Source organism: Marmota monax, unplaced genomic scaffold (genome assembly GCF_021218885.2).
Source record: "Marmota monax isolate L192 unplaced genomic scaffold, Marmota_monax_Labrador192_F-V1.1 WCK01_AAM20220418_F8-fsc00119, whole genome shotgun sequence".
Lineage (NCBI taxonomy): Eukaryota > Metazoa > Chordata > Mammalia > Rodentia > Sciuridae > Marmota > Marmota monax.
In genome coordinates, this window is record NW_026694771.1 from 4334946 (window position 1) to 4362058 (window position 27113).

General features: G+C 37.6%; 1 protein-coding gene across 2 annotated transcripts in view; it reads right to left on the reverse strand.

The window, feature by feature from the left end:
• The window catches only part of Sidt1 (SID1 transmembrane family member 1), an 83749-nt gene that overhangs the window by 34546 nt on the left and 22090 nt on the right, over positions 1-27113 (reverse strand). The window contains exons 4-9 of one of the 2 annotated variants that reach the window (XM_046425163.2): positions 16275-16320; positions 12826-12927; positions 12078-12161; positions 10477-10564; positions 9230-9301; positions 8731-8824 (exon numbers count right to left, since the gene is read on the reverse strand). In XM_046425163.2, coding sequence (XP_046281119.1) covers positions 8731-8824; positions 9230-9301; positions 10477-10564; positions 12078-12161; positions 12826-12927; positions 16275-16320 — 486 coding nt within the window. Of the gene's footprint in view, positions 1-3500; positions 4657-8730; positions 8825-9229; positions 9302-10476; positions 10565-12077; positions 12162-12825; positions 12928-16274; positions 16321-27113 lie in introns of those variants that run through there. The other variant, XM_058572866.1, reaches the window with a different exon arrangement.

Sequence of the window (27113 nt, forward strand, 5' to 3'; positions counted from 1 at the left end):
CTCAATAATTTATTATTTTTCAGATATAATTCACATATTGTAAAATTCACCCTATAAAGCACACCTATTCAATGAGTTTTAATATGCTCACAAAGTTGTACAACTATCACCATTATCTGATTGCAGAACATTTTCATCACCCCCCAAAGAAAGCCTGTTCCCATCAGCAGTAACTCCTCCTTCCCTCCTTTCCAGTCCATGGCAATCACTAATATACTTTCTGTTTCTATAAATTTGCCTATTATGGACCTTTTGTATAAATGAAATCATACTGCATATGAACTATTTTGACTACTTCTTTCACTTAGCATAATGTTTGCCAAGGCTTATCCATGTTATAGCATCCATCAGTCAGTATTCATTCAGTCTTTTATGGCTGAATAATATTCATTGTGTGTATATACTACTCTGAAGAGCAGTGGTTTTAGACCATGGTCTTTGACTGCCTTAGAGCTGTGGCTACGCTTTGTTCTGTGAACTTTCTGTGCAAAGGTGTAGGACAAGATTGCCCAGGAGCTATGATGATGCCCTGAGGAAGTCCTGTGTAAAGACATGGAATTATAGTCTTGACCCTGAGTTCAGATACCAGCTGCCCAGAACAGAGTTCTGAGCATAACAAGATAACCACAATATCTTGCAAGTGCTGTGGTTTGCAAGCCTGCCTGCTTTGCAGAAACTTTCCCACAAATAACCTTTTAACGGTAAAACCTATATAAAAAAATGTGCTGTGCTAGCTCTGGGACACTGTTCCTCCATCAGAGGTCAGTGTTCCACCTGGTCCCAGCTTTCTCTTTGTACATGTTTGTGTGTGTGTGTGTGTGTGTGTGTGTTTTCAATGCTGGGGATTGAGCCCATGGCCTTGTGCATGCGAGGCAAACACTCTACCAACTGAGCTATATCCCCAGTCCTCTTGTGTCTTTCTTAGTCCCCTATCACCTCTTGCCGATCTTTAGGGTTTAGCTGTGTAAGTGGCAGCATACTACATTTCATTTATTTATTTTCACTAGATGGATGTTTTTGTTGTTTCCACCTGCTAGCTAATGTGAATAACACTGCTACAAACATTGCTGTACACCATTTTTCTGTGGATATGTTTTCAGTTTGTTTGAGAGTATACCTAGGAGTGAATAGCTGTGTATGAGGTAACTCTGTATTTAACTCTTTTCCCAAACTGTTTGCCATAAAGGCTATGTAGTAAGAACTCTTTTGCATGGATGAGGGTTCCAATTTCTCTACATCCTTGCCAACTTTTCTTTTCCATTAAAAATTTTTATTATAGCCAGTCTTTTGGGTATGACATCTCTTTGTAGTTTTGATTTGCACTTCCCTAATGGGAAATGATGTTGTTGAGCATCTTTTTATATAATTATTGGCCATTTGTAAATCTTCTTTGGAGAAATACCAACTTAAATCCTTTGATGATTTTTTTCCCTTTACCCTATTATCTTTTTACAATTGAGTTGTAGGAATTTTTTATATAGTCTAGATATTAGACTCTTAGAAGATATGTGGTTTGCAAATATTTTTTCCTATTCTGTAGGATGTATTATCAATCCTTTGATAGTTTTTTAAGCATAAAAGTTCTTGTTTTTATAAAGTTCAATTTATTTATTTTTTCTTATATTACTTGTGCTTTCGTGGTCTAAGAGACTATTGCCTAATGCCAGGCCACAAAAATTTACATCAATGTTTTTTTTTTTCCTAGAAGTTTTACAGTTTTGGCTCTTACATTTAGGTGCTTGGTCCTCTTTGAGTTAATTTTGTATATGGTTTGAGGTAGGGGCACAATGCCATTCTTTTTCATGTGGATATCTGGTTGTCCGGGCACCATTTGTTGAAAACAATATTTTGCCAAGTGAATTATCTTGGTATTCTTGTCAAAAATTGACCATAAATATAAGAGTTTATTTTTGAACTCTCAATTTTATTCCATTGGTCTATATATCTTTATGTCAGTCTCAGAGTCTTGGTTAATATAGCTTCACAATAACTTTTGTTATCAGGAAATATGAGTCCTCTTTGTTCTTTTTCCTAGATCATTTTGGCTACTAAGGACCCTTGCATTTTTATATGAATTTTAGGATTCACTTGTCAATTTCTGTAAATAAGCCAGTTGGGGCTTTGATAAAGATCATATTGAATCTGTAGATCAGTTTGGAAGGTATTGCAGTGTATATTGGTTTTCTACCACTTCTGTAACTGATTATCACATATCTAGTGGCATTAAACAATAAAAATTGATTATCTTACAGTTCTGGATGTTGAAACAATAAAACATGTTTTATGTGGTTAAAATCAAGGTGTCAGCAGGGCAGGATTCCTTCTGGAGGCTGCAGGGGAGTCCATTTCTTTGCCATTTCAAACACCTAGAGGTGTTCTACAATCCTTGACTCATGGCCCCTTCTCCATTGCTGCAGCCTCTGCTTCCTCCTTCACGTTTCCTCCTTCCACCTTTGGTCTTCTGGCTACCCTGTCATAAAGGCCTTTGTGATTATACTGGGCTCTCGTGGGTAATCCAAGAAAATCTCCATAACTTTATTACATATGCATGTAAAGTAAGAGATTCACAGGAATTCACTGGAGATTAAGACATGGACATCTTTGGGGACCATTTATTCTTTATACCACACCATCTCAACATTACAGTCTTCCAATCCATGAACACAGGATGTCTTTCCATTTATTTCATTTCTTTCAACAATGTTTTATAGTTTTCAATGTACAGATCTTATACTTAATTTGTTAAATTTTCTCCTAAATTATTATAATTTTTGGTGCTTTTGTAAATAGAATTATTTTCTTAACAGCATTTTTTGGTTGTTCATTGCTAGTATACAGAAATACAACTGATTTTTATATAGTAATCTGTACCCTGCAATCTTGTTGAACTCAGAGCTTCTTTTTTGGAATGAAAAAAAATGTTCTGAAGTTAGATTGTGGTGATGGTTGTGTAATTATGAATATACAAAAATATATGAATTGCATACTTTAAAGGGGTGAATTTTATAGTACACAATTTAATATCAATAAAGCTATTATTAAGCTAGATCTATCATTTGGGAGTATTTATAAAAAAAATTAGGATATGAGTGGCTTTCGTCTCCCAAAATGAGCCACCTTTTTGGATGTGAGGTTGGAAGGACTGGGGAGACTCTCTAGGATCCAGAAGTACTCATGCACTTCCTGTAGAGAAGTATAGAGGTTGCACACCCTGATCCTAGTATGTTTGGTGGAATAACTTCCCCCTCAAATCTCTTTTGTTCTTAGGCCACACAAAACTCATCCCTGCCTCAGGGCCTTTACTCTTGTTCTCTGCTTCAGATCCTTACATGATTGGCCACTCTCCTCAGATCCTTACATGATTGGCTCCTCTTCACTATTTAGGCCTTGGCCCTTAGAGGTCTTCCCTATTGACCAAATAAAATCTAAAGTGGTGTCTCAGTCCAATCACTATCGCACCACTGTCACTAGCTGGAATTATTACTTTTTTAATTGCTTACTTGCTTGTATGTTTCTTCCCTCTCATGTAAGCTGTAGTTGGGCAAGGATCTAGATTCTTTTGTTCTGTTACGTCTAGCCTGGAATATAAGAGATGCTAATTACATATGTGTTGATTGAACAAAGCATATCACTAAGAAAAATGGTTACAATTTGGCCTGACTGTTCTAGCTGGCAAATGAGGCTTTGGTGAAATTGCTTTTTAATAATTGTAGTGATATCAACTGGCCAGCATAGAAGACTATGTGTTTGTATTAATGGTCTTTATTCCACATTTGCACTAGGTTTTGGAACTGATAAGATTCTTTGTTAGAGTTAAATGATTTACAAAGCTAGGGGGAGGCAGGCAGTATCCAGTGAACAAATCACAACATGGCAAATGAGAACTGGTCTAGTTTGATTGCAAAAATGGCTGTTCTTTGTCAATCAAAAGGTAGTGTCTACATCTTCATTTCTGGAATCTGGGCTGGCTTCATGACTTATTCCCCTTCCAGTGGAATGAGGAGGAAGTACTTCTGAACCAACATGTTAAGGAGGCACTGCACTCTTCTGCTATCTCTCTTTGATATAATAATCCCAGGCTAGCTTGCTGGGTGATGAGAGACCAAGAGCAGCTGAGGACAGTCTATAAGAACCAGATCCTAGCTGAACTTCCAGTGAATCACACTTTATGACTGCATCCCGCTGAGATCTCTGAACCCAGGCCAGATTAGCAGAGCCATCCAACTGACCCATGGATTTAAGAGCAAACTCAAATATTCATTGCCATATGCTGCTAGAATTTTGTGGTTGTTTTTTTAAAGAAGTATTATTGTAGAAATGGATAACTAATAAAAGAATCAAAGGGAAGGATGAGTACTCAGGATTAGGTAGTTTGGACTCAACATCTGGCAGGGTTTTGTGAAGAACAAGTAAGAGAACACACATGCAGTGCTTGGCCTGAGGCCTGAACATTCTTTATAGAATGCTGAATGGATTGGGGCTGGAAGATGGGCAGGAAATGGTGCTTACGTGCCAATACAGCATAAAGGTACTACAATCTTAGCTCCCTGAGGGCAGGGCTCTGACTCTTGTCAATATTTCTCATCATGATCTCATAGCACAAATTCCACTTGTACTAATAAATACTAAAGTTTAGGGGACCCATCAAGTAGATGGCATTATGCCGAGAAAATTGGTTTCAAATGGTTTTTTTTTTTTTTTTTTTTTTTTTTTTTTTTTAATTTTTTATTGTGGGTTGTTCAAAACATTACAAATTTCTTGACATATCATATTCCACACTTTGATTCTAGTGGGTTATGAACTCCCACCTTCACCCCATACACAGATTGCAGATTCACATCAGTTACACATCCATTGATTTACAAATTGCCATACTAGTGTCTGTTGTGCTCCCCTGCCTTTCCCATCATCCACCCTCCCCCCTCCCCACCTCTCCCCTCCCCTCCCCTCCTCTCTCTCTACCCCCTCCACTGTATAACCCTGAGGGTCTCCTTCCATTACCGTGCAATTTACCTTCTCTCTCCCTTTCCCTCCCACCTCTCATCCCTGTTAAATGTTAATCTTCTTCTCCTGTTCTTCGTCCCTACTCTGTTCTTAGTTACTTTCCTTATATCAAAGAAGACATTTGGCATTTGTTTTTTAGGGATTGGCTAGCTTCACTTAGCATAATCTGCTCTAATGCCATCCATTTCCCTGTAAATTCTATGATTTTGTCATTTTTTAATGCAGAGTAATACTCCATTGTGTATAAATGCCACATTTTTTTTATCCATTCGTCTATTGAAGGGCATCTAGGTTGGTTCCACAGTCTTGCTATTGTGAACTGTGCTGCTATGAACATCGATGTAGCAGTGTCCCTGTAGCATGCTCTTTTTAGGTCTTTAGGGAATAGACCAAGAAGGGGAATAGCTGGGTCAAATGGTGGCTCCATTCCCAGCTTTCCAAGAAATCTCCATACTGCTTTCCAAATTGGCTGCACCAATCTGCAGTCCCACCAGCAATGTACAAGTGTACCCTTTTCCCCACATCCTCACCAGCACTTGTTGTTGTTTGACTTCCTAATGGCTGCCAATCTTACTGGAGTGAGATGGTATCTTAGGGTGGTTTTGATTTGCATTTCTCTGACAGCTAGAGATGTTGAGCATTTTTTCATGTACTTGTTGTTCAAATGGTTTTGCAGAAAACTTTGTTTCACTTAGTTCAGTGAAGGAAGAGATCTCCCATTAGCATTTCCCCCAGTCTATTCCTCTGTTTAGAATGCCACATGGTTCTTATGTCTCCAGATTTCTATTTTCAGTTTGTCTATCTTTAGAAAGAATATATGCTTGTGCATTTGACTGTAGCAAAATAATTTGCAGGTAGAAGTTTCAACAGAGCCTTAAGCTACAAGTTTCGAAATCTGTGCTCACTTCAGTTGGTTGAATAACAACTTTAGAGAGATTTCTAATCGGCTATTTACTTAATTTTTTTTTTGTCTCTGTGTTGATTATACATGCTAGCTAAGACTAAATCCTATTTTTTAAAATCAGAAGTGGAGATAGTCTAAGAGAGGCAGAAGAGAGCTCCAGAACATTGGAGCTCATCTGAAGCAAAATTGGAAACTTTGGGGACCATTTTAAAATTGTATCCTTGCTGGGGTGCCTAGGCTTTTGGTAAGGTCTCCCTCGCCAGGACTGTCTTCCTTCACATGCCCTGGCCACTCCAGACCCATCTTGATCAGTCTGCCTAAGATATCAGGAGAGGAACCGGCCTGCCTGAGTTCAAAACCTAGCTCTTTCATTTACTGGCTGTGAATTTTTGGTCAAATTGCTTAATCTCTCTGTGCCTCAATTTCCTTAACTGTTACATGGTGATAATAGTGGTAAATACTGTTGGAAGCATGAGATGAGAAAAACTACTTAGAGGGCTCAGCACACTGCTTGGCACAGAACAGGTACTTGTTAAATGTTAGTGACTATGATCTGATAAATTAATAAAGCTGATGATCAGTTAATATATATACTTTCCAGGTATAAAATTTGCCCTACCCTGAGGTTTTGGTTTTTAACTTTTTATTTGAAAATAATTTTAAGAATAGAATATAAAACATCCATATCCCATTACCTACATTCACTTATTATTAGCCTATTACTCCATTTGCTTCTATTGTTCTTTCTCTGTATGTGTATCTAGCTAGCTAGCTATCTATGTATTTCATGTATCTATCTAAATTTTCTTTCTGTACCATTTGACAAATTGCATATGTTGTAGAGTTTTATCCTTAAATATTTCCAAAGAGTAAAGGTATTATCTTACATAACCATTATACAAGTATCAAAATTTCTAGTACAAGATCCAATCTGAGATCAGGTATTATCTTTAGGTGTCAGATGTTTTTACTCACCTTTGATATGAAACAATTTCATATATCCTTTGTCTTCTTCAAAAAAATTTTTTTGTAGTTGTAGATGGACAGAATGCCTTTATTTTATTTGTATATGGTGCTAAGGATCAAACCCAGTGCCTCACACATGCTAGGCAAGCGCTCTGCCACTGAGCTATAGCCTCAGCCCTATCCTTTGTCTTCTATGAACATTTTGTGTCTAGTTTTTCCACATGATTAAATTCAACATATGTCTTTCTAAAACACCACCTATGTGATGTCGTGTCTTCTTCAGGGTGTCATGTTCAGAGGACCACCCTCTCCTTGGTGATATTAATTCTAATCAATGTGTTTGATTAATTCTGTATAGTTCTTATCTTTTCCCCTTACAACTAGAAAGCAATTAGTGAGAATATCCGTTAAGGTCACACAAATATCTTGATTCTCATAGGATTTCCCCTCTAAATTTAGCATCTGTTGAAAATGTCTAACCTGATCTAGTCTTTACTATGATGTTTCCAAAATGATAATTTTTCCAATTCCAGGATCCCCTTCCTATCTACTAGTCAGCTCTTGGTCTTCTGCTGTAGGCAAAAGCCCTCCCTTTTACTGTATTTGCTAGAGGCAACTTTCCCTAATGGGTATCTGTTTTAGTGAAGTTGTTGAATTCATTGGATATATATCCGCAGATATTTAAGTCTTTCCTTTATTTATGATATATGGGCTCATGGCTTTCCATTTTTCCCCTAATGATTTGTAATTCATTGTTTTCAATTATTTTGGTGCTTAAATTCTCCCAGATTTGGCTAGTAATGGTACCAGGGTTTTTGAAGGCAGTATCTCAATTCAAAAGCTTCCTAAAGATCAGAAAGGACTTGGTTGAGTCAAAGATAGTTTTCAATCATTGAGACAGCTGTATCATTGAGATAGCAGAGAGATTTTCCTATAGACTGATTCATCTTGCTCAACAGTCCTAAAACTCCATGCTGGCTTTGTTTTCTTGACATATTCAAGGGGAGAGAGAATATTTGTTTATTGTAAACCTCCTGCCATTCTTTAGTACTTGTTTCCCAGAAAGCACAACAAAGAATGGAATTCTCAAGATAGTCCTGCTGAGAGTGAAAGAAAGATTGGCTTTTTTTATGAAGGGCTTGGGAAGGGAAATTTCTTTGGTTAAATTATGGCACAATTATCTCCCTTCTTTTTCTCCAAAGGAACATTTTTACTGGAAAATTGATACTGTAATAGTAGAAAAGCACCTGGTAATGTGGTATCAGAACATATTACTCTTGCTACTTATGGTACCTCAAGATTTATTTTAGGTATAAAATTTACTTTTTGATAGAATGTTTAAAGCGGTTTCATGTTAGTTCCATGTTAGGGACAACTGATCATTTCCTACAGTCTATAGGATTTCAGTTTAAAAAAATAAGCTGGGCTGGGGATGTGGCTCAAGTGGTAACGCGCTTGCCTGGCATGCGTGGGGCGCTGGGTTCGATCCTCAGCACCACATAAAAATAAAATAAAGATGTTGTGTCCACCAAAACCTGAAAAATAAATATTAAAATAAAAAAAAAAAATAAGCTGCCTTTCGGTTGAGTTTTCATTATGAAAATAGCTAACACCGTATCAGCACTCACCATGTGCATGACCCTGACATGAACTCTGCTAGTTACACTATTCTATGAGGTAAATTATTATCTTATTTTACATGAGAAACCCGAGGCCCAGGATGTTAAGTAGCCTACCCAAGGTCACAGTCAGTGGCTGAGGTAGCTTTGACCCCAGTCAATATGGCTCTAAAATCTCTGCTGTCATTACATGGAGACAGGCAAAGGTGTGAACAGTCCTTGAAACTTTGGACCTACCTCACATAATGAACAAACACCATGAGCAGGCATCCCACGTAGAAGGAAAAGAAGATGAAGACACTGAAAAGACTGGCTTTCACGTAAACAGATTCTGAGAAGAGAGAAATGACGTTGGTCAGGTTGTCCTCAGGAGGAGGAGGACTACGTCTGGAACAGGACAGCTTAATGGGCCCACCTCCATCATACCCCTTCTTAAGTCCCAAGAAATTTTCATTCAGAGCAGCAAAGGTGCAGGAGGTCATCCACACATCACCCCTTCTTATTATCCTCAGGCAGCTGGCTTCCTCAGGGAAGACTTGGGAAGGACTGCTGTATTCAGCTCTAGAACTGGGTTCCCTTTCTAATGAGGTGTCCTGATTCCCTCTTCTATCTCTAAGGCAAATGGACTTTAGTTTTTCTGTGATGATCTTCTCTGGGAGGATGACAGTGTTGAACCATGTGTGAGAAATGTCCTGACATAGGAGTCTCTCCACCACATCCCAGAGTCAACACTGACCTTTAATGGAAGGAACGATGGTCACTTTAAGTTTCTTTGTTCGTTGTAGATTCCAAGTCTGGTTCTCATTTTCTGATAAAACAAAACAAAAACCAAACCAACCAAACAAAAACAAAAACAAAAGACCGAAAACAACAACAAAAACAAAGCAGAAGGTGCAATAGATCAGATATGCAATTCTTGTCCTCTCTTCTGAGTAGTTGTACAAAAATGTCCAGAATTAACTCTGGCTGCTGAATTTCATGTTAACAAGAAAAGGAGGAAAATCTAACTTTCAAATCTTCAAACTATCTAATATTCCTTTTGGTTAAAAGTCTCAATTTGGCCTTTGCCTCAATACATTTTAGTTGTACCAACTGATGCAAAAGAGACTGCAGAGTCCTTCCTTCAGTGAAGAAGGATTTGGTCCTTCTCTTTATGTCCACAGAGATCTGAAGAAAACAGTTGTAAAAACCAGAAAGCTATGTCTTCCTTTATTTTGCATTTTTCTTCTGGCCAGTAAAAAGTTGTTTTTTCCTTGAGCGGCTTATAGTTTACTAAGGAACACTGACACTGGTAAAACTCCACAGCTATGTAATTAAGAGATTAAAGAGCATGCTAGCAGAAATTTCACCCAAACACTGAATAAACCATGTTATACTCAACAGTAAATACTCTCTGTGTTGGTCATAAATTGTTCTTCAGCAGGGGATGGGAGATCTATATTGTCAATTAACAGCCTATTCCATTCCCAAGGGAGAACTGGGTAGTTACCCATAACTCTTTGTACTATGCCTGAGAGCTCACATAACCCCTTATCTTTGGGATAAAGCCATCATACTCAGCTTTCTTACTATCTTATGTGGTATAACTTTGGCAACCTAAATGGTAAACTCTAAATTTTTCTTGTACGTATTTATAGAAATGATTACTACTGATAAATATAAGGGTTCTATCTTAGGAAACTCAGGAAATAGACCTTGACCCACTGTGTAATATCTTTACTTCACAATTAGAAATATTTGCTGAGTAAAGGGCCAACGGAGCGAGTTTACTTACATGGCCTGAGGGAGTATAAGACTTTAAAATGTTAGGATGTATTAAATGACATTTTGCAGCATCAATAATACCTTTAGTCTGTTATTTTCTTCCTCAAGTGTCTCTCAGACTGCCCTGCCAAGTCACTGCTGATGGACCCGTAATGGGAACTAGAGATAAACTTGTGGCTTCCTTTCATTCCCTTCCAGGTATTTCTCACTATCTCTTACCCTGGATGAAGAATGATCCTCCACACGCGTAATCTTCAGGTTTTATCACAAACACCACGAAGAACTGCTCATCTGGAAAATCCTTCTTCTGTGTAAGACATAACAACCTTATGATAGGCCCATAAGGAAGACAGTGAGAAGAAGGGAGAAAGTCCATGGGGGTAGGGACACAAAGAAAGAGGAAAAGTAGAGTTCACGCCAGCCCTTTACCCACTTGGAAAGGACTCTCACATAACTGTAATTGATTCCAGATTATCTACAATAAGATAATTATTGCATCAAAGAAATTAAACAGATACACTACTATGGTTTGAGTCTATTTTGTGCCCACATGAGTGCTTAGAACTATGATAGGCACCATACAAATAATGTCAATAACCTACACTTAATAATTAATATCTGCATATTAAGTTTTTGTTTTAAAATCTAATGATAAATGACTTTTCTAAAAGTTATACACTCAGCAGTTAAATAAATAATTCAGGTGAGGGAGGTGAAGGACCCAAGTTGGGAGTCTTGATTTTGACTTTCTCTTTGAGCTTCTCTGTGTCCCAGTTTCCTCATCTATGAATGTACTATGGTTGATAAGATAACCTTTAAGGTATATTAGAGTTCTATAACCCTGAATTATTTTTTATCATCCTCAAATTTCTGGTATTATGTTTTGCCCACTGAGAAAATGGTCTAAGACTGAAGAGGGGACTCCAAAAGAAGTTTATTGACAAATACATCTAAGGCAGACATGAACTGATATGCCTTGCCCTTCATTAATGAAGTATTCTGGGTGAGGTAAAATCTGAAGTTCCCTATTATTTTTCTGTCATTTTTAAATTTTGGACCACGTGATGCTGAGATGCTAAGGAAGAAATACTAACAACAAGAGAAGATATTTGGGATATCAAGTTTGAGACCCTTGAAAATTAAAGTTAGACTGATAGAATTTGTGAGTCCTGATACCTCTTCATTCTATGCTTATTATTCAAGGAACAATATCACCTTTCCCTAGAGAACAGGTCAAGTCACAGGTTCTTTAAGTCAGTACCACTCCAAGGGCAAGGACAGAGTTTCTTTGAAAATATGCTGCTATGATGTATGTACCTTTTTGCATGGAAATAATAATTTAATTACAAATACCAAAGGAGTAAACTGCTGCACAAAACACTTCATATTGCTTCATATGAATCTGTCATTTTGTCCAGTCGTAGTCATATTTTGCTGTTATTGGTACAGACTATTAGAATATATTTAATTGCTTTAAGTGGATCTGATAAACTTCATTGTAAAAATTGGCAACTTCCAATGAGTAGAATTCTTTTGTCCTTATTTCTCTAGGCAGTGTGTCAGATATATGTCCCACTGCACCATGGGTTCCCAAGAATCCCCATGGATGGGGAGAAATCCCTACCTAGAAGAATAGCATCATTTGTGATCACTCAGCTTTGGTTTTACCAATAACAATCTTAGTTTTAAACCAATCAGAGAGGAAAGAAATCCAAGGTATACAGGGGATAGCCATCTCTTTTAAACACAAATCCAGTAGGTAAACTGACTACTGATTAATCATTGTCATGACAACAGTGGACACAGAAGCAACGTCTCACCTGTAGTGTGATGGCAGCTTTCTTGGTCATGGACTGATAGACACCATTAAATTCCACATTGTGGTCAAGATCATACACTGGGCACTACAGTGTGCATAAGGATTAAAAGGAAAGAATCATTAATGTTACATAATGTCATGTCACATGTAGAACCTGTCCAGGCTTTTCCACCTGAATCACAGATCAGGGGAGTCCTTACTAAGCCAGAAACCATGAAAGGTTTCTCCCCAGCACAGTTATGAAATAGCCCACCTAAGATCTGGTGTCTTTGCCTCTCAAGTTAAAGTCACTTTACACTCAAGATAACTATGAAAAGATTGTCTTAAAGTATATAACATATTCCCCATTTCTTTTTGTTAACACCTGGTAACATTGAATATTACAGTAAAAATTTTAAAACAGAACAAATGGTAGGTTTCTATTCTATTTTCTTGTGGAACCCACAACTTGGTCTTCCTTGTTCTTTATCAAGATCCATATTACCTCTTACCTTCCTCTCTCCTTCCCTCTCTTCAACTCTACTTTCTTTCTTTTGGTGAGAATCCAACTATTCTTTGTCTTTTATCTCTCTAAAAAATGTCTGCAAACATGAACATGCACTTAGGTGCATAAGATACTGTTCTTATTATTGATCAATTTGGGGGAGACACATAGTGTAAGAGGATGCTGTGGTCCTTGCTCTTCTCTTTCATTTATTCTAGATAATACAATACTCCCTATTAGAAAGATGACAAATATCAGGACTCACCATGATGTTCTGGACTGAGACAACAGAACATGGATAAGCCATTTCCGATACCACTTTAATGATAACTGAGTCCACATCTTTGGGAAATTTGTATAGAAAATACTGAGAAAAAGAAAAGGACAGGCATGATTTGTTAATATTAATAAATACTTACAGTGATGGACTCAAACTATTTTCACACGAATAGGACTGTATTCTCTACTATCAAGTACAAAGTTCAGATGCAAATCTCAATGAATTGTTATTATTTCAGATAGCACTCATCTCATACATATTGAGCAACTGACAGCTCTGCCAGATGTTAGAAAGATTTAGCAGGAAATATGACAAAGTCACCCAAAGATGCCATTTCATTTTATGGTGTGACCATTTCTTTTCAATTAAATTGTTCATTTGCTACTTAAGAAGTAACTGCCCAACACACACACAAACCCTTAGAATTAGAAATATGCGGATATAACATGAGGCAAGATTTATTTCTGTGTGGCCAATGTGAAATATGAAGCCTCACCTTGAAAAGCAGGTAAGCCTGTTCTTCAAGCATTTTGACCACTTTCTCATAGGCAAGAATTAGTACTACACCAATCTTTCCCTTGGACCTTCCACCAAAGAATCTTAAGAAGACATTTAGATTCCAAGATGAGATCCTATATCTAGCTCCTAAAATATGTTCACAATCTTGGGCAATCTCAGGCATATTTAAAGGTACTTGCCAAAAAAAAATCATCAGAATCAAAACATTTAAAAAATCATCAGAATTGGGAAACATTTCTAATAGAAAGAAGTTATACTATTTACATATATAGATTAATCCATAAGTATTGACTCTTAAGTTTTAAACATGTCACTAATGATGAAGAAAGGGACAATCTGCTCAATAATGATAAGCTTGGGAAGTCAATGAGAAACTATGTCAAGCTTCTGATTAAGATTTTGAGGAAAATAATGCAAGTGAGCCCCACATCCTAGGACTCTAATAAATCCATCACTTTAAAAGACAAGCAAAACATGACACAATTTGTATTCCAATATCGTTTTTACTAATCTTGTTTTGAGAACCAGAGCAATAAAAATGGAATTTTTTCAATAATCCAAAAGTTTCTGATGGGGAAAAATCATATTAAGATAATGCTGCTGTTTGAAGTTTATTCATACCTTGGAACAGTCAGTAATACCTCCAAGAACCCTCTTCATTTTTGAGTTTGATTCAAATACATATAATACAGGGCTCTTTAAAAGGTAGAGAGCCTGGAATTCCCAAAAGGAATTTTTGATGCTCAGGGGAATGGCATTTTGTAATTCAAGAGGATTATTATGATTACTATTGGCAATGTTGAGCATCATATATATTTCTCATGATGATTTGTGCAAGCAGTTGCTACTTATAGACACCGTATCGATATGTTCAAGTATTATCAATCTTGCTTTCTCTAAGTTACCATAAATCCCAAACAAATGTTTTTGACCCCTGCCCTGAAAATCTATTTCAACTAGAATAAGCAAATGATAAGTAGGCACAGCAATGGCTGGAATTTAGGCTAAAAATCACCATGTGGGTCCTGACTAGCCACCTAGTTTCTGCAACCAGTCAGTTCAGCAACCTGCTTCTACCTTATAGGAGGAGAAGCAGTGATTGACACAGGCTGTCTGGGAATGTACAGTTACATTCACTTTAGATGAGTTTACAGCATTAGAAAATCTCTTCTGTAAGCAAAGAGGATAATAAAATACAGGTCAGATGGGAATAGTTAAGAGTAAAGTAAGACATTTATAGGTATCAAAGACTTTTCATGTTTTATTTTATTAGTTTGTTCTAAGTATTTGTCACTCTATTGTGGGCTTATATACAAAGTATTTAGGTTTTTACATTTACATATTTTTAAAAATAAAAGGAGCCATAATATATAATTGTCATTGATTATTAGATTACAAGCTCTTCTATTATATTGTGTATACAATATTCATGGATCGTATTTGTCATAGTCTGTGCATGCTCATTAGACTGCACTCTTCCTGTAGATAGTGCAAGTTGTTCTGTCTTTTACTAGGTATCCCCCATTGTACCTAGTAATATTCCTTTTTTTTTTTTTTTTTTAATTAAATGGTCAATAAATGTTGAGGGCAACCGATTATGGTCTATGGCCCTCTCCTGCCACAGGGTGGCAGCATATATGCACAGCACAACAGAGACTTTCACTGAAAGGGGCAACTTTTTTTTTTTTTTTTTTTTTCTGGTACTGGGGATTGAACCCAGAGCCTTGCTCATATTAGGCAAGCACTTAACCTCTGAGCCCAAAATCTTTTAAAGGTTTTTTTTTTTTTTTTTTTAATTTTGAGATAGGGTCCTGTTAAGTTTCCCAGGCTAGCCTTCAACTTATGATCATCCTGTTTTAGTCTCTGCAGTCAGCAGGGTCACATGGATGTGCCACCACACTTTTTAAAAGATGTGTAGGAGTCAGTTCATACAGACTTGGGAAAGCTCATTGCATGCATCTCTTCCCAACTCTATGATCTTGAAATCAGCCATGATAGAGGTATTTACACTGAAGGAATGGGCAGATGTTATAAAATAAATGAAGGCATTTTCTCTGAGAAAAGCTACTCAATATTTACCAGCACAACAGTAACTGTAATAGATTTACAACAGTTCAAAAATATTTTAATATCAGATTTACTATATCCAAAGCAAAAGCATTTAGGACCAAAGTTGTATTACAGCCTGCAGAAATTTTATAATAAATACTAAGACAATAAATAAACCTGTTTTAAATTTGCTGTTGATACTCTTTAGAAAATAACCAAAAAAAAATAGCTAGAAATGTCACCAGAAAACAGCCTGAAGTAATCAGCATTTCATTGCATTTATTCTGTTTGTGATTATGACTTCATGAAGAACACCAAAAATAATTAATTCTCCTGTTACATTTTTGTCAGCATTCCTACTCTTTTTTTTATGCCAGGAGAAACTTACATATTCTAGCAATAATATTATAGAAATTAAAATGTGGCTTATTTTTGTTGTACTCTCGAATTAATTATTTGTGTATCTATTTGGTGTGAGCCTTCCACTCCCTAATCCTCCATCCCATCCCAAGTATCACATCCACAGTGATAGAATTTGTATCTCTCTCTTCTTTATCCTGTGCTCTCAGCACTTGATGCAATCTGCATTGTACTTGGGACATAGTAAACACACAATCTGCTCAATGAAGATTAAACCATGGTACACCAGGAAACAAATATCATGTCTTCCATTTCACATCAACTAAGGGGATAAAATTAAATGTTGTGTCCCAAATCCCAGTGACAGGAGGAACAATCTGGATTGCAAATACATCTCAAATTGTGAAAGGTCAAGAGCCACATCTCATGCAGATTCTACGTTACCATGGTTTCTGAGGGTAATACCAATAGGTGGGCTCTTAATAACTCTTGGGGCCCTCACTTACCTGAGGTTGAGAAGGGCTGGCAGTGAAGTGAAAGCCAACATTTGTCCTGAAAAATGTAAGTGGGAGAAGGGAAAGAGGGAAAAGTGAGAAAAAAGCATGAGTTAGCATGCAGAAATCATTTACTTAAAAGAAAGTCATCTTAACCTAGACGGAAGGAGGGCCTTACCCTTTGTGAAGGGAGTTTATACCCTCAAACTGATAAATTAAATGGGGAGTTGGTGGTTTCAACTCTTAAGAATGATAAAATTGGAGAAGATGATTTTTATATCTTTAAATATCCATGAAGACCTACCTATATAAGTCAGTGCTTTGATTGCTTTTAAGGACACTTTTGCCTTTGGGCTCTTATTTTTACAATCAAGTACAGAGTTTTGGTATTAGAAGTGAGTTGAAAGAAAAGAAATGAAGACTTGGGGATAAGGTAAGGTAATTACATTTTGGATAATGTAGGTACCATTTCAAAATAATTTTGATGGATACATGACAGAAGATAATTTTAAAAAGAAAACATGATGACTAGGTAATCACTGTAGCATGGTTGCTGGTGATAAACACATGCTCTTTCTCTCTCCTGTTGCCTGACACACCTGCTCAAAATTCTCCAAGATTTTGACTTTCTTGGGTTAGGCATTGCCTTCTAAGGCCCAACTTTAAAATGTAAATACTACCCAAAGAAGCTATTTTCTCTCCAAATGGAAATTTACTGTGAATCATTTTATTAGATATTTATGACAACAATGATCCAGGCACTAAGGAATGGAGAACTCAAGGAGTATGAAGGATGCATGCTTTGAAGGCTGCCTGGAGGGAACATCTGAGAAACAGCTCAAGAGACAGGAAAACACAAAGGACAAATTGGTTCTTCTCTACACCTTGTGAGAGTTGCTCTTGGGCTGTTTTGCTTTTTCTGGCTCCTGCTTCATTGTTAGCCTTGGAGATCTCACATACAAGTCTACTGTTCTTGAAATTCTCCAAGCTGCTGAAACACCTCTTCTAGGGATGTCATACCCTAAACCTGTCTAATGTACACCCCTCTCTGCTTTTTTGGGAATTTGAACCGGAATTTTTGGAATCTGTCACCATCCTCATCTCCTGGAGCTCTGTGAAGATTCTTTCTTCCCACTCCTAATTTTCCTCTTTTAAAAATTAAATATCTTTTAAACTTAGAGCTTCCTTTATAAGGGGCATGTCAAGAAATTTAAGCAAGATATGTATAATTTGAGGTTTTATTTAGAAGCATAAGACTTGAACACTATTTAAATAAAGACAATGGCCATGATTTAGGCTTTTATTGAACTGGGCTCAGAATTTAGCTCACAACAATGGATGAAATTCTTATATATTCCCTTTCAACAGAAATCGTCATTCATGTAGAAGATTGGTTCTGCTATAGCACTGTTGAAAACTCCTGGCCTTAAGTCACCTAAAGGAGCCCAAGTCCATGTGAAACCCCGTTGTGAGTCTCTACTAAAGATCCACAACCTGAGTCAGGATCTGTGGTTTTGTGTGTGGCCTGAGAGTCATCTGCTGTCATCAGGGCAACAGGGGCACAGAGCTCACTTTGTTGACAGGTCAGAATAGGAAGAGGACACTGATTTTCTTGGTTAGCAACAGACAGCATGAGATTTCCTGAAACAACTGTGTACTTAGGGCAGAAATTTTATTTTTATCTACCTCTTCATTTGAATTCCAATTATAACAGAATTTATGGACATCAATATGCACTTTGTTTTTTTTCTTGTTCGTTATATTTTATTTGCTAGTATAATGCATGAAAACTTTGAAAGTATATCACCATCATCACCATTATTATTATTTTTTTGGTACTGGAAATGGATCCCAGGGGTGCCTTACCAAAGCTACATCCCCAGCCCTTTTTAGTTTTTATTTTGACACAGGGTCTCACTAAATTTCTGAGACTGTCCTCGAACTTATGATCCTTGTCTCAGACTCCCAAATGTCTGGGCTTACAGGCATGTGCCACCATTCCTGGCTGAAAGTACAGTATTGAATTTAAGACTATTACATTTAACTCCTTTTTTTCTCTTGGAGTCAACAGTATTTGCATAATAAATGTTGTTTGTTGGGGATGAAATATTGTTTCTTCTTGTGTGGTTCCTAACAGAGGTGGAGATAGTTTTATCAAGGGTCATTAACCATAAGAGTAAAGCTAATAGAAATTCATATGTACTTTTAGTTTTAGAGAAAGAAGCATCAAATTTTCAACTTGTTTGTTGTAAAAATCAAGAACAGGAAACAATACTTATTCAACAAATACAAGAGATGAAAGTGCAATTTTTGTTTCTTTGTTTTGCAATTTCAAGGAAGGACAGAGGGAAAAGAAACAGATGGAATCAAGGGCAGGTGCAGATGAAGGAGAGGGGGTAAAGAAGAGGCAGACAGGAAACCATGGGGACAGAGAAAGAAACAATAAATCATTTTTTTAAAAAAAATTTTTTGTGTGTGTTTCTGGGGATTGAACCCAGGGCTTTATGCATGTAAGGCAAACACTCTACCAACTGAGCTATATCCCCAGCCCTTCTGTGTATATTTTTTGGGGCAGGAGTACAGGGGATTGAACTCAGGGGCACTCAACCACTGAGCCACATCCCCAGCCCTATTTTGTATTTTATTTAGAGACAGGGTCTTACTGAGTTGCTTAGTGCCTCACCACTGCTGAGGCTGGCTTTGAACTCTCAGTCCTCCTGTCTCAGCCTCCCGTGCTGCTGGGATATAGGCGTATGCCATTGTGCCTGGTGAAACAAGAAATCTTTACAGGAGGATAATAAAATAGATGAAAAAGGAAAGAGGGTTGGGAAGAAAGGGTAAGTGGAAGAAGAGGCAGGCACAAAAGTTCAGTAGTTTTTTTTTTTTTAATTGCATATTTTAAATACATGACAGCCGGAAAAAAGTTCAGTAGTTTTTGAGGTGAGTCCCAGAGAGGTCTCTCAGAATCACAGCATCATACTCATCATCAAGCCCCTGACACAGAGAGCCATGGGTGTTCCAAACTTTTATTTGTTGAAGGAAATGATGCTGTATTATTGCCTTGGACTATGGACTTCATTCCCTATAATCTTCCAACTGACATCTGTGCAGGGTTCCCATCACTGCCCAAACCTTTCTCCAGCCCTTCTGTCATCTCCAACCCTGTCTCTGCCCTTCATCCCTCTGGTCTAAGTATGAACTCTGTGCTTACATGCTAAATTCTATCCTTTCTATCCTTCTTCAGGACTTGGATTTTACAAACCAACTTTTCTGTGAGTTTAATCTGCCTTTCAACCCCTTGGTTATAAATATATCCCAGTCTTGACCATTTTCAAAATAAATAACAAACCACCCCAACATTATTCTTCCCTTATCTCTGTTTCTCCCTTCTTTAATGTAATCCTATACCCTTCCTTTTCTTCACAAGCCAGCTTATTTATTTAAAGAGTTTCTATTCTCATTCATTTTTCCTTTTGCCTGCTCTTGTCATGGTTCCTTTCCCATAATCCCCTTGAAACTGCCTGTGCTGATGGGAACAGTGCCCTCTTGTCTCAGTCCATTTGGGCAGCTGTAACAAAATACCATAAACTGGGTGCTTACGTTTTTGTTTGTTTGTTTGCTTTCTTGGCTGGGTGTGGAACCCAGGGCCTCATGCATGCTAGGCAAGTGCTCTATCACACTGAGCTACACCCATCATCTGTCAATGGAGTACTTACAAAGGTTAGAAATTTATTCCTCACAGTTTTGAAAGTTGGGAAGTCCAAGATCAAGATGCCTGCAGACTTGGTGTCTGAAGAGGGCCTGCCTCTTTATTGATGGTACTGTCTCACTGTATCCTCATGTGGTGGAAAAATGTGAAGAGTCTCTTCTACAAGAATGCTGATCCCATTCATGAGGGCCCCACCCTCATAGCCTTTTCACTTCCCCAAGGTCCCACCTCCTAGAACCATCCCCTTGGTGGTTAGGATTTGAATGTATCAATTTGGGGGAACACAAACCTTTAGACCATAGCACCTTCTAATAACTACATCTAGAGACTTAACCCTCAACTATCTTTATCTCTCCATGAATCTGATATTGACAATCACTTTCTCTTTTTTTTCCTTTCCACATTTTTTAATTGGTGTAATAGAGTTGTACATAGTGATGAAATTATTATTGCATATTTGTACATGAACATGACATAACAATATAATTTGGCCAATATCACTCCCCAGAACTCCCCCCTTCCTCCCACTTCTTCATCCATTTCTTCTACTGATCACCCTTTGATTTTTAGGAGATGTGCCCCCAACTTTGTTTTCCTTTCTCGCTTCCTTATATGAGAAAACCATATGACTCTTAATCTCTAAGTTTTGCTTAACATGATGGTCTCTAGTTCCACTGATTTTCCTGAAAATGCCATAATTATATTTTTCTTTATGGCTAAATAAATCTCTGATGTGTGTGTGTGTGTGTGTGTGTGTGTGTGTGTGTGTATCCAACATTATCTTTATCCATTCATCTGATGATGGACACCTGGGTTGGTTCCATAGTTTGGTTATTGTGAATTGTGCAGCTATAAACATCGATATGCATGTATCATTGTAGTAAGATGACTTTAATTCTACAGGATAAATACTGAGGAGTGTATTCCTGGGTCATATGGTGGTTCCATGCCTAGTCTTTTGAGCAACCTCCATACTGATTCCTATAGTGATTGTACTAATTTATAGTCCCACCAACAGTATAAAAGTGTTTCTTTTTCTCCACAACCTCTCCAGCATTTATTATTACCTGTGTTCTTAATGATTGCCATTCTGACTGGTGTGATATGAGATCTTTGTGTAGTTTTGGTTTGTTTCTCTAATTGCTAATGACGTTGAATATTTTCTTTATTTGTATTTTGTATTTTGACTATTTGTATTTCTTTTTTGAGAAATATTTGATTAATTCATTTGCCCAGTTATTAATTGGGTTATTTGATCTTTTGGTGTAAAGTTTTTTGTGCTCTTTATATATTCTAGATATTAATCCTCTGTCAGAACAGCTGCTAACAAAGATTTTCTCCCATTCTGTAAGTTCTCTGTTCACATTCCTAATTGTTTATTTGTTATGAAGAAGCTTTTTAATTTGATGCCATCTAATTTATTAACTCTTGGCTTTATTTACTGAGCTTTAGGGGTTCTATTGAGAAAGTTGTTGCCCATGCCTACAAGCTTTCTGTGTCTTGAAACACTTCCCTCCCCAGGATTTATGATACCTGCTTTCCTGGGTTTTCTTTCACATATCTAACTGTATTTACTCAGCCTCTTTTGATAGCTCCTATTTCTCAAACCATTTTTTTTTCTCAAGCCATTCTTTACGAGATATCAATCATAGTTCTGTTCTTGATCTTCCCATCTTTCTTAGCCACATGTATATATTCAGTTGCCATAAATACTTCAGAAGTAATGGTGAATCTCAAGTTTCTCTGTCCAGCCATCTCCTGGGCTCCAGTTATAGAACACAGATTACCTGTTAAGCTTCTGCCCTTGACCATTCTTCAAGCACCTCAAACTCCACTCGATTAAAATGGAATGTACTGTCCCTTCTCTGATTCCGACTCATCGTGTCTTTTTGACAATAAACCTCACCAGACTTCTAGCATCACCATAGGCTTCATCTCAGACTTCTCCCTACCACCTTCCATTTGAGTGATCCTCTCATTCTATTAGTGTGAAAGTTACGTGGATGTACTTGTTCCCCAACCAAAACATCATCTTTGCCCACTATAGCATCAATAACAAAAAGTAATATAAATGTTTTGAGTCTCTCTCAAAATACTAAGGGATGATTACATAGTATAACACATAGTAGAATCATCCAAGTGCCTCTTAGCCATCCATTTCCTCAACCAAACAACAAAGAAAACTACTTTTGCAGCATGGTAGTTATATCTCATTTACACATTTTATCTGCTCCAAAAAAAAAAAGATTCAAGATCTTTACTTAGAAGGCTACAGAGGGTCAAAGGCTATAAGTATTCACATAAGACTATAATTTTTATTATGTCTCTTATATCTGTTGAATTTGTGAATTTGCCCCCGGTGTATTACTTGACTCTTCTTCTTCCTTACAACTCTGTTACCTCTATAATATGTTCAGGTTCTAATTATTATGTATTTTTCTCTATTCAACTAACTTTTCATTTGTCCATTTGCTTGTACTCTTTCCTCCACTCTGATCCATCTTCCACACTGCCACTGAAGTCATCTCAAAGGTCAGATACATTCATGTTATTTTGTTGCTTAAAACCCTTCAGTGGTGTCCCAACCCTCTCATTCAGCCTCCAAAACCTTAAACATCAAGGCTGGGTACTGTGTGTTTCTCCAGACCTATCTCCCATAACTCTGTCTTAGGTGCGATGCAGAGGAGCCTTCCTGAAGGACTTTTACTTAGCGGGCCTTTCTTTTGGTACTAAGGATTGAACTCAGGTGCACCCACATTCCCAGCCCTATTTTGTATTTTATTTAGAGGGAGGGTCTCACTGAGTTGCTTAGCGCCTCACCATTGCTGAGGCTGGCTTTGAACCCTCGATCCTCCCGTCTCAGCCTCCTGAGCTGCTGGGATTACAGGCATGCGCCACCATGCCCAGCTCGTCTTCCTTCTACTAAAAGGACATTTTAAAATTTCTTTTAGTTATACATAAAAGTAGAATGTATTTTGACACATTATAAATATATAGAATATAACTTCCCATTTTTGTGGTTGTACATGATGTGGAGTTATGTTGGCCATGTATTCATGTATGACCAGTATGAAAGTTATGTCTGATTCATTCTACTGTCTTTCCTATTCCCGTCCTCCCTCTTTCCCCATCATTCCCCTTTATCTAATCCAATGAACGAACATCTATTTTCCCCTCCCCATCCCATTATTGTGTGTTAGTATCCACATATCAGAGAGAATTTTAGGCCTTTGGTATTTTTGGGACTGGCTTATTTCACTTAGCATGCTAGTCTCCAGTTCCACCTATTCACTGGCAAATGCCGTAATTTCATTCTCTATGGTTGAGTAATATGCTGTTGTGTGTAGATAGCACATTTTCTTTATCCATCATCTGTTGAAGGGCACCTAGGGTGGTTCCACAGTATGTGAATCGAGCTGCTATAAATATTGGGATTGGGCAAAGAGGAGGGAGGAAGGGAAGGGACATGGAAGTAGGAAAGATCATGGAAAGAGATGAACATCATTGTCCTAGGTACATGTGTGACTGCACATGTGATGCGAGTCTACATTGTGTACAACCAGAGAAATGAAAAGTTGTGCTCCATCTGTGTACAATGAATCAAAACGCATTCTGCTATCATGTATAAACTAATTAGAACAAATCAAAAAAAATTTAAAAAGAATACAAGTAACAATAAATGTTGGCAATGATGTGGGGGGAAAGATACACTCATCCATTGCTGATGAGACCACGAAAGCAGTATGGAGAGTCCTCAGAAAACTTGGAATGGAACCACAATTTAACCCAGTTATCCCTGTCCTTGGCATTCACCCAAAGGACTTAAAATCAACACAGTATAGTGACATGTCCACTTAAGTTTTGTCAACTTCACTTCCTAAATTTTTTTTAAAGGAAAGGTTTATTTTATTTATTTATTTATTTTGAGAGAGAGAGAGTGTTTTTATTAATTTTTTTTAGTTTTTTTTCTGCAGACACAACATCTTTGTTTGTATGTGGTGCTGAGGATCGAACCCGGGCCGCACGCATGCCAGGCGAGCGCGCTACCGCTTGAGCCACATCCCCAGCCCCACTTCCTAAATTTTTAAAGTCACCTTCTCTTTATTTATCTTGACCACTGACTGCATCAGCCTTCTAGGTCCTCTGCCTCCAGTCTTGTCCCTTTCAAATCCATTCCCTGTGTGACTATGTAATGTAGACAATTATCTAAATTTCTTAACACCCCTCTGAACCTCCTTCCACCCTGTGATCATGTGCCTGCTTGCTCCAGCAAGCCCCTGCTGCTTCCTGTCTACAACGTCACACTGAGCATGGGGGGGGCACTTTGGGAGTATGTGTAGTAGCAAAGTTGTATACGTGTGTGTGGTGTGTGGAGGGAGTGGGAGAGAACAGCAGTGAGTGAGTGCTTTAAGGCTGAATTGTTTTATTTAAAGTTGGATTTAAATAAATAAATGTTTTATGGAATTGAGAAATATATTTAGGGGAACATAAAAATTGGAAGGACAGTTTTAAGCACAAAGTAGAAATAGCACATGATGATAAGAACTCCAAACTGAGAGTCGGAAGCAAAGTTTAGCCCTGATTTTACACTTTCCTAGTTGTGTGATTTTGGAAAAGCCACTTAACATCTTTGAGCATCTGACTCATAGGTAGTTCATGCCTGTAGTTTCAGTTACTCAGAAGGTTGAGGCAGGAGGATCGCTTAAGCCCATGAGTCTGAGGTCAGTATGGGCAATATAGTGAGACCACCTCTCAAAACAACAACAACAACAAAAACAAAGGAACAAAAATATCCAAGTCATCTTTGAGCATCAGATAGCTCATCTGTATCAATGAAATGGGTACTTTAGACTTCCAAAATTCTTTCAGTTCTTAAAGTGTATGGTTCTAGCTGGGCACTGTGGTTCATGCCTGTAATCCCAATGACTCAGGAGGCTGAGACAGGAGGATTAGAAATTCAAGCAACTCAGTGAGACCCTGTCTCAAAATAAAAAATTAAAAGGGATGGGGATGTAGCTTAGTGATAGTATAACCCTAGGTTCAGTTCCCAGTACCTACCTCCTGCCCATAAAAGTATGATTCAAGGGGGTGAAAAAAACAACCCCAAAACATGTTTCATATATTTTCTTGTCTGCAAAAACTACAATGTCAGGAAATTCTGAGGTAATTCTTAAGTTTTTCTCTCAATAGCTGGAGCCCAATTCTTATAGCAGTCCTCAGTCATAGATTCTTAGCCCCTGGGGCTGGGGTTGTAGCTCAGTAGTTGAGCACTTGCCTCGCATGCGTGAGGAACTGGGTTCGATCCTCAGCACCACATAAAATAAATAAATGAATAAATAAAACAAAGCTATGTGTCCATCTACAACTAAGAAAAAAAAAAGATTCTTAGCCCCATTCTCTGGATTTCTGGGTTATCAGCGATGCTGATAGAGCCAGGGAGGCAGAAACACAAATATCTCAGCTACCATTTTGGACTTATCTTGATCTCATAAAACTTGGTAACACTGTGCATTTTAAAATGCTCTCCATTTCTGGTTGCAGAGGCTAAAAGAGGCTAAATTGTATCATAAGATGTGGAAACAGAAACAGATGTGACAGAATAGATTTGCAGTTTCACTGACATGGGAATCATTCATTAACACTTTCACAGAGTTGTGACTTTATGACTTCAGTTTCTCAGAATTCAGTTCTTCAGGGGGTCCAATTACCTCCCCCAAAACCCACATTATAATTCAAGTACACTGCCACCGGGTGACAGTGGGGTCAGAGACACTGATCAGCAAAGGCAAGTCTTCTCTGAAAGGTTAAACTGCACTCACTGTTCAGATAGTGTGCTGCCACCCCCACTTAATGTATAACCATGGATTCCCATATGGTTTAATATCAAACTGATTTTAAATTATTAAGTTAAACTGGATAACCACATTTGGAAGTTGTTTTAGGGTAATGGTTCTCTACTCTGGCTGCATGTTGGGATCATCTGGAAAACTTTAAAAACTGTTTCAGTGCACAAATCTCCTCACTAAAGACCCTGATTTTTTTTTCCATTCTTTTTTGGGGGTGAACGGAGGGGATGTCTTTTGCTCTTAACATTATCACATCATCTTTTCAACACCAGAATTAATGCAAGGACTTAAAACAAACTGCTGTGTCTACTTCTCCAACCTTCTGACCATTCCTTCAGCCATTTATCCAATTGTTTTGATAGGTACAGTAGTATGTCCAGGATGCGGTGAAGACTAACATAAATATTCAGTTCCTATTAGCAACTCCACTTGCTTAGACTTCTTTATAAATGGCCTTATTAAATGTAAAGAGGGGCTTTCTAATAGAACATTTTGTTCAGAAAAAAAAATGAGCTGCAAAATAAGGTAGCATATACTATTTTTTAAAATCCTGATTTTTAAACTAACTTTTTTTTTTTTAAATTTTTTATTGTTGGTTGTTCAAAACATTACATAGTTCTTGATATATCATATTTCACACTTTGATTCAAGTGGGTTATGAGCTCCCATTTTTACCCCATATACAGATTGCAGAATCACATCAGTTACACATCCATTGATTTACATATTGCCATACTAGTGTCTGTTGTTACTGCTGCCTTTCCTATCCTCTACTATCCCCCCTCCCCTCCCCTCCCCTCCCCTCCCCTCTTCTCTCTCTGCCCCCTCTACTGTCATTCATTTGTCCCCCTTGTATTATTTTTCCCTTTCCCCTCACTTCCTCTTGTATGTACTTTTGTATAACTCTGAGGGTCTCCTTCCATTTCCATGCAATTTCCCTTCTCTCTCCCTTTCCCTCCCACCTCTCATCCCTGTTTAATGTTAATCTTCTTCTCATGCTCTTCGACCCTACTCTGTTCTTAGTTACTCTCCTTATATCAAAGAAGACATTTGGCATTTGTTTTTTAGGGATTGGCTAGCTTCACTTAGCATAATCTGCTCTAATGCCATCCATTTCCCTGTAAATTCTATGATTTTGTCATTTTTTAATGCAGAGTAATACTCCATTGTGTATAAATGCCACATTTTTTTTTTTATCCATTCGTCTATTGAAGGGCATCTAGGTTCGTTCCACAGTCTTGCTATTGTGAATTGTGCTGCTATGAACATCGATGTAGCAGTGTCCCTGTAGCATGC